Raw genomic sequence first — 11,789 nt, forward strand, 5'->3', positions numbered from 1 at the left:
GGTGGGGGTGCCCCCTGCCTATGGCAGGGGGTTGGAACTGGATGAGCTTTAAGGTCCCTTCCAACCCAAACCAATCTGCAATTCTACGATCACCATGACTGTCCTCTCTATTTTTTAGTGAATCCCAGTTATTTTGTGGAGAAATCAACATTTAGTATTTTTAAAACAAGTTGGAAGAAACATCCACCCTACCTGAAGGAAACAGTTCTCCACTTAAAACGAGGAGCACAGTTATGCATGTGTATTCCCCATACCCTCCCTGTGTCCTACTGTACATTCTTCCTTGCTCTCCAACTACTCAGAAGTTCATTTCAGCCATGTTTGACAGATGAGCCAAAATTCCCCCCAACACCTCAAAAAGTTGAATTCCTCCAGGTTTTATGAAAATACAGCAGCGCTACAGAGAACAGGAATCCATAATATCCAAGCAGCATCTGTCCCAGACACCAGGGGATTCATCATGCAAGACCACCTGAGCACACCAATGCTTACAAAAGCTTCTGAGCTTGTAATATGACCAATCTTTAAAGTAACTTTACTTTCGTGCTTCCTGTGCTCAAAAAGTTCCCAGTTTTCCAATTCCTTTGCATCACTTCCTCATCTGCTTTCCGTGTTCACTATTGTGTCTGGGCATTTTGGGGTAACATCTACAGACTACTCACTCGTAGGTGTGAATCTGTGCTGTTATACTGCCAGTGGCAAGCAGAACATTGTGACCACTTATTTCATGCTTGTTTCCCTCTCTGGAAACAGTATCTACACATTTACCTTTCAAAGAATCAAATGAATCATCTTCTCCAGCAGCAAAAATCCTGGGATGCAATTCCTTCCAGAAATTAATGGAATATATACAACTGAGCAGGAGATTAAAGCTAACAATTGTATGTATAGTTATTAATGCTCCTTTTTTTTTTTGTTGGAAGAAATGCATACAGCAGTTGTAAGAACAGGTTTCACATTCAAACTATTGATCCAGGTTTACACTGATGGGTGGCAGAAGCAGTCCTGAGCAACTGGAAGGAATCATGGCTGGACTATACAATGAAAATCCACAATTGCTTTTGCTCTGGAGTCAGTAAGAAGACCAGACAAACTAGGCTCACTCACCTAGGCAGGCAGCTTTTTATTTAAGACTTAGGAAACTTAGAACTAAACTAAAATGTCATAAAGGACTTCATAAATAAACACACCTCTATAGAATTTTCTACACCTATGGGGTTCATATGAAAAAGGAATTTAGACCAGAGCTTGCAGACATAAAACTTTCATGACAACACAGTTCCAATTTAAACACAAACTTGTCTTCAGGATATGCTACTCAAACTGCTTTTACACGGAACAACACTGGCATCCAGTGGCCAATTCAATTAATCGCAGAAGTGAGTGACTTCAGCTACCCTCTTGCCCTTCTTTTGACTATAAAGCATCACTTTATTCAAGTCAACCTAAATCTGGAGGATGTTTCAAAAAGTCTGCATACAGCCAAAGCATTAATCAGAAGAAATATTTGTAAATGAGCCTCTTGCAAAATAAATACTACTTTACCTGGTAACGCAGTGATGAAGTCCCGTTGTAACATGGGCTTCAAGTAAGAGTTAATATGTCCATGCTGATAATGACACATTCGTGAAATAAGGTGTTCCACAAATTCAACTTGATCTGATTCAGACCACTGGTCAAAATATTTAATACACAAGTCTTTTTCTTTTTCGTAGTTTCCTTCTGATGGTCTTTTTCTTGAGACAATCACAGATGAAGTTCCATTACTTATCTGGTTTTAGAAAAGGAGTATCAGTATTAACATACAAGCAATAGCACAGCTTTATAAGAACTCTCTCAAGGAATAATATGTGAGAAGAAATAATCAAACCTAAGTTTTGAAACATAGTCTTCAAGCTATGGGTTATCCCATACGAATTCCACCTTTCATAAAGATCATTGAAAGGACTTTACTCATTAGTGTAAGTTACTTGTTACACAGAAAGGCTTGAATTCCCTTACACCTCCTACCATGTGAACAGCAAGGAACTTAATTCATTTTAGAAGAAACTTCTCCAGATGAAACCAGTGGTTTCTGCTGCATATTGCAGTTTTCTCTCTGGTGTATACCGCAGCCTGCCTCCACAAATGATTTACTCGAATTCCAGCAGTTAAAATAATACATATTCAGAGACATACCAAAGCTGGATATTAATACTTAAATTAACACAAAAATTCAAGACCCTCATGCCGGTGTTGAACTGCTTGTCCACAAATGAAAACTGAGAATTACATGATGTGAAGAGCTTGCTTTGTTTTTGAAAGACAGCTCATAACAATATCTGGGATGTGCACATGGAAACATCATTAAAATCCTGGGAGCTTTTGCTAGAAAAAGGATTCTATAAGAACACCACCCCAGGACTTAGTGCTAATTAGTAAACAGAACCAAAGATTGATGACAGGCTCTTCTGAGCCCTTCAGGAGACCAAGAGGGCTGCTGAGAACAACTGTCAGCACTGAACTATTCCCAAACTTCCTCAAAGCAAATTGGTTACAAATCCTTGCCACGAGAAGGTGTTGATTTTTTCCTTTTAAATGACAGTCATGCTCAGACAGGTTGAACTGTATTCCCAAGTATCCTTTGACACAGAACTGTCCTTTCAAAGTCAGCACAAACTCCAAAATCTGAGAAGACCTAGCAATTTCTCAAATATTATTCATCAGCATCATCCTTCACTTGAAGGCTGAGCTAATTTTAGGATGATACAGTCAACTACGTACAAGGATGATTATGCAGACGCAAGATTTGGAAGTTTCTCAAAAGCAAAAACATATAAAATCATGCCAACTCTCTCTACACAAATGTGAATCCTACCTGCCACAGGGTATTTTTCTTTGGAGACTCATCTTCATTCTGATCCTCCATTACTGATGTGTTCTAGGCAAAAAAAGGGAAAAAAGAGGAATTATGACTTCACTTTTTTATTCCATGGCAATTCCTTGCTCTACAAGCATTATGAAAAGGCAGATCAATTGAACAGATAAAATTCATTTTCCCAGTGAACAGAATTATTGAAGATTTCTGGCCACAGAACCTGGATATTATAAATAAATTCCTCTTTTAACTGACATGTTTATCAATTCCATTTACTGTAAAGATAACTCCCCAACCCCGCTTCAATTTCCTTTGACAGGTTTTCATGCAGCCTTTCAACGCTTTTCTCACTGGGAAATAAATTCACTTTCATCCTACTCAAGCCAAAGTAATTAAACCTGTCAAAGTAATCAACCAGCACTTTCTGCCAAAGTTAAATTGCATACATCTAGTTGAAAGAAAATAAAATCACTGTTCACTACTTACAAGCAACAGAATATGATTTTTTCCCCAGCTCTAAGCTTACCACAGGGAGGAGGGACCGTTCTCTGCAGAACGTCTCTGTAATTCAGTGCCACAGTCTGTGTCCTATAACCCTTGGCAGTCACCATCTTTCTTCGCCCTGACTTAATTACAGTGCTCTCCCCATATTGTAACTGCTCCTCCCTACTGTTTCCTTCCCTTTTGTTCAAGAGATGTAAGAACTTCTCTAGACATTCAGACGCAAGTGTTTCTTTTCAAGCTTACCTCAGGTTTTCAAAATCTTTCACTCATTTCTTCCCTTTTTATTTCTTAATTATCTGCTCCTTCTTGCTGTCCATACCACAAGTACCATCTATTTCTACCCACACCTAATGGTACCCCACACCTAAGCAATTACTGCTCATTTGGCTCCCCACCAACCCTGTCCTACCCATCCTTCGTGCCCAGAAGATACCAGCTAACTGGCATGAAAAACTGAGTGCCTTAAACCATTGTCTGTATTTATTTCAGCCTTCTTCCTCTCTATCAGCTGTCTCAACAGAAAGAGGAACAACACACTCAAGTAAGACACATGATGGAATAAGTCACACAATTCCTTTACTCTTGCCTTCAGAGAGTAGGGATTAACCCCTTAACAATTACATCCGCCCCCACTGAAAAGACAATTTCACCTCAAAAACATTTACTCTTTCAGCTCCTCTTTCCTGCATAAGGGACATACCACACCAAAACCAGAAAACTTGAAAAGTTAACAGTATTATCCCTCTAGGCAAGGCTTTCTCCACCACCTGGCTGCACTGCTCTGGCTGAAATCTACCTCAGATCTTTTCTGCCTTACAGTTGTGAAAGAACGTGCACAAAAAATTACATTATAAATATTATGTATAGGGGGTGATGGAAAAAATCTTGAGTCTATCTAGTTATGATGCACATGACAAACAGAAGCTCAGAAAATGGCTAGTGGGGAATCCAACAATGGACAAAAGCAGTAAAGGTTTTGTGTTACTCTGCAGATACACATATTTAAGTGTTTCTGGACACAGAACAGTAACACTGGAAAAGTAAACCACCCTTCCCGCATTTTTGGAATTACAGTCTCCTGATGGCCATTCCAGTTATTCACAACTACACACCGGTCACAACCAGCACTATCACTGATGTGCAGGTGATGTGTGAAGGATGCTCTCCTACCGCATGGTGCCACAAGAGGGAGCAGGAATCAGATGCAGCCTGACTGGTACCCAACTAGCCCACACCAGTTAAGCTATTCTGGAAAGCTAATGTGACTCCAGGGAATTACGCAGGGGGGGTTAATTTTGTTTTAGTTTAAATTTGAATGTGTAGAAATATTGATTACAGCGATTATATGTTGTTAAAAATGTTTTCAATTAGTTTGTCCTTAAATGAGTACAGAACATCTCACCCCTTCTGCAGTTGAAGACAGTACGTGCATTGATCTTGTAAGCGAAGAACAAGGAACAGGAACTCTCCTTGAGAATATCAAACATGGATGGCTTGGGTCAGCTTATTCAGCAGAAATCCCACATTAGATCAATTTAGCCTCAACCAACCTTTCCTTTGGTAGGTCATGGAAAGACTCTGCCATTGCTTTCTTCTGCTCCTTCATCAGGAAACATCTCAGAGATCACTGCTAGCTTTTCCTGGATGCAAGCTAAGAACTGTCTCCTGAACATCATGTCTTTTCATTCTAGGAACATATAATAAAACTGTAGCAGAGCAGCACTGTAACACCAAGTGTGCAAGAACACAGACTTCACCAAAACCAGACTTCCACACTAGGCAGATTGCAGAGGAGGTTCTTGGCTTTGGTGTGCACCTACTCAATTCTACCGTGCCTCTGCTGCTGCCTAGGTAAAGAAAACTGGGTAGCAGGCTTTAGGAAGATGCTACGTCCTTGGCATGTCCACTGATACAAGGGAGGACTGTGTTTCTCCTGCACCAACCCACTGGTCCCTCTTCCTTCAGGGCATCAGAGCACAGTCTTGGCTAGGACAATAGTGTCTTGGATCCACAAATGGATGACCTGGCAGAGGCAGTACTGCTGCTGAGGGATATTTCCATTTCTCCAACATCTGGGCCCTCACAAACAATGCGAGGGCAGTCTACACGGATTGCTTTTTAGGCTGGAAATTTAACACTGCATTTAGGTATTGAAGCAAGAAGTAGATAGCTGTATCTACTTCTACAGTGCTTTAAAAAACCTAAACTCACTCCAGATTTTCTTAGTGTACTTTAGAGATTGAGAGGTTTAATCCTTCATTCTTTCCCTTTCTAATCCCAAATATACAGCTTAATTTCCCTATTATATCTGCTCTACCTAATAAATTTGCTCTGCTTCCATCTTCAACACTTAATTTTGGGGATCACTCCCAGATCACATACAACCTAACCCAGACTATAATGAGTCGTAGAATCATAGAATCCCAGGTTGGAAGGGACCTCAGGGATCATCTGGTCCAATCTTTCTAGGCAAAGCATGACCTAGTCTAGATGCCCCAGCACCCTTGTCCAGCCAAATCTTGAAAGCATCCAGTGTTGCGGAATCCATCACTTCCCTTGGGGAGATTATTCCAATGGCTGATTGTTCTCCTTGGGAAAAATTTTCCTCTTGTGTGTCTCTGAAGCACTCAAGCCTACTAATTGAAGACTAAAAGATGACCAAGTGGATCCCATCCTGTTGTCTGGAAGAAGCAATTAGACATCTCTCATCTGTGCTATACATCCACAGCACTCGGCAAAAGAATTTCCGAATTCCTAACAGCCGGTGTCACTAATTCTTGTTCAGGAAGGCCTCCAGCTCTTGTGCAACAAGAAAGATAAGCATCTGCTAGTGCAACTCTTCCCTTCATCATGCTGTTGCCCTCTCTTGACCTCTACCTTGTTTGCCCCACCCAACCTCTACATAAAGCTACCTTGCTGGCCACCTCCACAGATTCCCCAAGTAGCTTTAAAGTGGCATTAACATAGACTTCACATCATCTCCCTGTAGCTCTGCTGATGAACATAAGCAAGACCTCTTATTCCAGTACCTCTGGCAAGGCCACAAGCCCCTGCAATACCAGTGAGTGACAATTGCAGACTGAAAGAACGGGCTTGGTTTTTTACCACCAGAGCCTAGCAGTTTCTCACAGTGGAAGCATAACTTCATAACTTCTAAATATTGCCAATTAATCCCATTTATAAGTTCATTTTTTTCCAGAAATTCTTGTTCACTTGCTCACAGCTCTTGCAAAAGTAGAATGATTATTTCCAAACAGCTGTCATTCCTAAATTAGTCAGCCTGGTATAAGTGCTCCCCATCCCCTACTGGGAATGGCAGTGACAGCAAAGAGATAACAATGGCTCTAAGCATAGGTGCTTTCTGTTGTCTTACAGTTGTTATAACCCAACTGAATCAAGTTACACCAAGAAAAACCTGTCTTGACTTCTACTAAGAGTAAACCCAGCAATGGTAGTAAAGTTTACAAATTGCTCTACAAGCTGTAGAATGTTAAAAGTCTGTTTCCTGAAGATTTGCATCCCATATTCCTCACCTAGTTCTGCAATAACTTCAAGCTTTCTTTGGTCTTTCTGCTCCACAATAGCACAAAAGGCTTTGGGATTTCTGAGATAAAGAAAAACATGGTAAGATGGTTCAAAAGTTAATTGAGGAGAAAGAGGTAAAAGTGTAACTACATAAAGCTCATTTCCTCTGCAGGTTATGAAAAGCTTCCAAAAATAAAAACAACCATGAATGATCCAGGTTGGACAGGGCTTGGAGCAACCTGGAAAGGTGGTTGGAACTAGAGTAGCTTTAGGGTCCTTTCCAACCCAAACCCTTCTAGGATTCATCCTACGATCCACAAAAGCAAAAATTGTGTAGGTATTGTAAGACTTCATAAATCAGTTTTAGTTAAGATCCTTAGGTACTTGGTAGCAATTAAACCGGCAAATCAAGCGTAACAGTTCCATGGACATATGGTTGTACAACATCAGGTACAAAAGCACTTAAGTTTTTCTGTAGATGAATGGCACCCAGCCTGCAAGGCTCATCTTGCTTATGTGAGATATGAAACAAAGGCTGCATCTTTTTGGCAGAAATCTATCAAACCTGCATGGACCAAACAAATTCCTACCAGATTTCTGTTAGCTACAGGCAGGTAACGCTTGGGTTTGCACCATGCTTCAGGACTTGAGAGTGCTTTTAGTCACTTAATTGGCTCAGAAGAGAAACAGCATGGTGCAGCTTTGTTCTTTAACCCAGTTTTAGTCCCCGTATTGAGAGAGCAATTACAGCAGTGATAGTAGTAATCCTGGGAACTGGGACAAGACATACAAGTCACAGGAGTAGTACCTAGCAAAGCAGACAACACTGCTAAGCTGCTTTGATGAGAAGCTTTTGACTACCAAAGAATGGATTCACAGGATACAAAGGATGGATGGACAAAACTAAACAACAGCTGTGCTACCCTGAAAAAAAACCCCAGCAGTCTTGAACTACTGTATTTTCAGCTAGAATGCAAAGGAAAGTAGTAGAAAATAGAACTGTTTCCCACTACCCTGGAGACTACACCAATAACTCTGATCTGAGTTAAAGACCAAGCTAAGTTAATTATAACATTCCCACTCTCTGGAAGAGATTCCAGGAAATTTCAGTTAAAAATCACAAAATAAGCAAAAGTAATCAAAACGGTTCAGCTAAACATATTCAAGGCCACGTTGGATGGAGCTTGGAGCAACCTGTTCTAGTGGAAGGTGTCCCTGCCCATGGCAAGGGGTTGGAACTGGATGAGCTTGAAGGTCCCTTCCAACCCAAACCATTCCATGATTCTATGCAACAGGGTCTTCATCTGCTTTAGTAAATTATTTCTACATATGACTTCAGAAAAGTTGAAGAAATGGTAAAAACTAATACATATTTGGCTATCATGAAGCCAAGAACAGCAGATTAAGCTTGAGCTCTGTATGCTCAACTTGCTTTCTGAAACCAGCTCCGCAAGCACAAGGATTGCTGAAGGTATCAATTACACATTCACCCAGAGGAGGAGAGGAATACACCATCCTATGTGACAACTGGACCGCATCAGCAAGGAAGCAAGCTGCGTAACCATCTCTACCATCTAAAAGCAATGAGCATGTGTCCCTCATGGCTTCCTGCTTTTAATATAGTCAGAAAACCCCAAATGGTTTAAAGCATTTCCAAATGAATGCAAGCCTCTCCTTAGGATGTAATGGTCATCGTTTTCTAATCCAGAAGCCTGTTAAACAGTGTTTATTAACAACATCATGATACTTGATCAGGGACAGGAGGGGATTTTCTTCTTTTAACTACTGAGAGACTCTTAATAAAAACATAACATAGCACAAAGACTAAACAAGGTTGGAGAAGGACTAAACTGTACTAGATCCCTCAGTTACTGCACCCCTCAACAATCTGTATGTACCAGCCTGCAAAGAAATGCAAAAACACTACAATGCTTTCAAGTGCCAGGTCAGAAATAGGTGGGCACCGACAAAGAGTGCTCACCCTAACCACTGCAAAGAATCCTCCCTTCAGAAAGCTTCTTCAGAAGCAGAGCCACGGGCTATGTATGAAGCAATGACATAAAAGATTCCCATATCAAATGAATAAGCATAAAAAAGTATGGACAGTCATCCAGATCTAGTCAATAAAGATGTTTGGTGCCACAGAGAAGACAGCACCTCAGCAACATACCTCAGCTATGGGTTTAACCTCACTACAGAAAGTGGTCCTTGCAATATTTATCCATTAATTATGTAAAAAGATAAATATGCATTTTTGTTTAATTTGGTGAGAATCAACTCGTATTTTATGGGAAAAAAATCCCTTTAGAAAAATAGAAAATACATCCCATGACCAAGTGATTGTCCAAATAAAGAGTTTCTAAAAACATGTTGATGGTAGATAATCTCAATCCACTGTCCTGTGCTTTATCACTATAAAGCACTTTGAAAACAAAGCTCTAACGCTCATCAGGTTAAACTTGATTTAGCTGCAGGGAGTCCTGTAAGGAGCAGGGTGTTGGACTCAGTGATCCTTATGGACCCCTTCCAACTTGAGATAGTCTATGATTATAACTTGAAAGTTAACTTGCTGACCATGGACATGCCTATATTTGACATCTGTATTAGTAGCTGCTTGTTTCAGTTTAAGCTAAACTATTTATGTAAGCACTAAGGATCTGCACAAATTCAGCTCAATACACTTCATTTCTTACCTAGCTACTCTGCCCAGTTGCCAGGTTTTATTTTAGTGCAGTTATTGCTGGAAATTCAAACAAAAATATACTTGAAATACTGAAAGAGTCTCCAAGATCCAACAGCTGAAGGCAAAATTAGAAAAAAAAAAAAAAAAAAAAAAAGCGCCTCACGCTGAAAATAAGGCATCGTTTTTATTTGGCCTCTGACTAACCAGCACCAAGTTTACAGGAAAATTGGGTAAATTCAGTACCAGCAGACAGGTCTCTAGTTTGTGTTTCAGGCTGCTAAAATCCAAACCCCCTAGTCTGACCACAAGCTGTAGATGGGATGTTTTTAAAATATAGCCAATGCTTTTATACTCCTGGTTTGATAACCCCAAAGGGCCTATTTTTTTATTAGGAAGTTTTGTCCAGAGCAGTAACTCCCCCAAAACCAGCAGTTGCCTGCTCCTGTCTTTGCTCAGAGAAAGAAAACCTCAAGTTTTTCTTCACCTAAATCATAGAATCCTAAACCGGTTTGCGCTGGGAGGGACCTTAAAGCTCATCCAGCTCCAACCCCCTGCCATGGGCAGGGACACCTTCCACTAGAGCAGGTTGCTCCAAGCCCCTGTGTCCAACCTGGCCTTCAACACTGCCAGGGATGGGGCAGCCACAGCTTCTCTGGGCACCCTGTGCCAGCGCCTCAGCACCCTCACAGGGAAGAGCTTCTGCCTCAGAGCTCATCTCAATCTCCCCTCTGGCAGGTTCAAGCCATTGCCCTTGGCCTGTCCCTACAGGCCCTTGTCCAAAGCCCCTCTCCAGGTTTCCTGGAGCCCCTTTAGGCACTGGGGCTGCTCTAAGGTGTCCCCTTCAGGAGCCTTCTCTTCTCCAGCTGACCCAGCCCAGCTCTCTCAGCCCAGCTCCAGAGCGGAGCTGCTCCAGCCCTCGCAGCAGCTCCATGGCCTCCTCTGGCCTCGCTCTAACAGCTCCATGTTGTTCTTTCTTGGGGACCCTAGAGCTGGCTTTAAAGAATACAAGCAGGTACTAAACAGGTTATTCTGTTTAATCACTAATGCTCTGATGACTGGCAATTAGTACCACTATTTTAACTTGGTTTCTAAAGTATGTCTTTACCTCAACCTCATTACAAAATTAATTTGCAGTTACTTATGTAAATACATAACTGGGTATCTCTTAATATTCAGTATGTCTGACTTAACGTGAAGTTAATAACAGAAGTCAGATCAGTGTGGCCTGTGTCTAGAGAGGACTAAACTACCTAACTTGGTTTTAAAATGAAATTATACATGAAAACGATCAGCAGTTCAGAGCTACTATTCTAATGCAATTTCACTAAACACTAAAAGCAAGGGCTCCAACTCCACCGCAGAGCTTCTGGTGATGGCACATCCTTTTAACAGACAGTTGTCCGCATAAAGTGCAGTCTGAAACCACCCAGCAAAGTAGTGAATGTGTTAATTCATAGCCAACCTGCAAAGCACAACTGTTAATGAAGTAAGAACTGTAACAGCAAAATATACTGTGCTGGCTTTTAGTACTTCAGAAATAGTGGAATACAGATTCTCATCAAGATTAGGATTAAAAAAATAAAAATAAAATCATTCACTGATTAAACCAGCAGCTTAGGTTTGAGTAAGAAATATGCTACTTCTGTCCAAGTCACAAGCTCATTTTCCAGTATTGCCACTCAAACTGACATCACTAGGGGAAAAAGAAATACAAGTTACCATGATCCCTAGAGATACACAGTGTTTTCAGCAGCAGATAGTTTCTAAAATTAGATGAGGGGAGGCTTTTGATCCCACCAGTTCTAGAGATCTGTGGTGGTTTTTTTGTTGTTGGTTTTGGGGGCTTTGGGGTAAATATGCAATAGCTTATTATTCCTTAAGGCGGGCTTCCTCAACAGGTATTGCGGGATAACATCTACCATGTTCCTTGCGCAACCATTTCAAAGACACCCTAAACTCTCATTTCATTTTCCCAGTGTCTGGAGTAAAGAGTCAGTAATCAAAACCTGCCCTGCCGGTATCCATCCTGGATTAATACGTTGTATTTACAAGAACAATGAGCACTGAATTGTGTAATTGTGGCAACTGGATGACTCATTCCTGCACCATTCTGAGTACGGATCCGTGACGGCTGCAAAACTTGCACATCATGCAAACTCTTTGGCTGAATATAAATATGTTGAGTCCCAAATACATATATATATATATATAGAGATAGAT

At 40.9% G+C, this 11,789-nt stretch overlaps 1 protein-coding gene across 1 annotated transcript in view; it reads right to left on the bottom strand.

Moving 5' to 3' along the window:
* Positions 1 to 2,914, bottom strand: part of FBXW11 (F-box and WD repeat domain containing 11) — a 36,715-nt gene extending 33,801 nt beyond the window's left edge. Inside the window, exons 1-2 of the mRNA XM_010010733.1 lie at positions 2,858 to 2,914; positions 1,546 to 1,771 (exon numbers count right to left, since the gene is read on the bottom strand). Coding sequence (XP_010009035.1) covers positions 1,546 to 1,771; positions 2,858 to 2,908 — 277 coding nt within the window. The 5' untranslated portion in view covers positions 2,909 to 2,914. The remainder of the gene's footprint in view (positions 1 to 1,545; positions 1,772 to 2,857) is intronic.
* Positions 2,915 to 11,789: the final 8,875 nt, after the last annotated feature.

This window comes from Nestor notabilis, unplaced genomic scaffold (assembly GCF_000696875.1).
Source record: "Nestor notabilis isolate BGI_N333 unplaced genomic scaffold, ASM69687v1 scaffold8423, whole genome shotgun sequence".
Classification (NCBI taxonomy): domain Eukaryota; kingdom Metazoa; phylum Chordata; class Aves; order Psittaciformes; family Psittacidae; genus Nestor; species Nestor notabilis.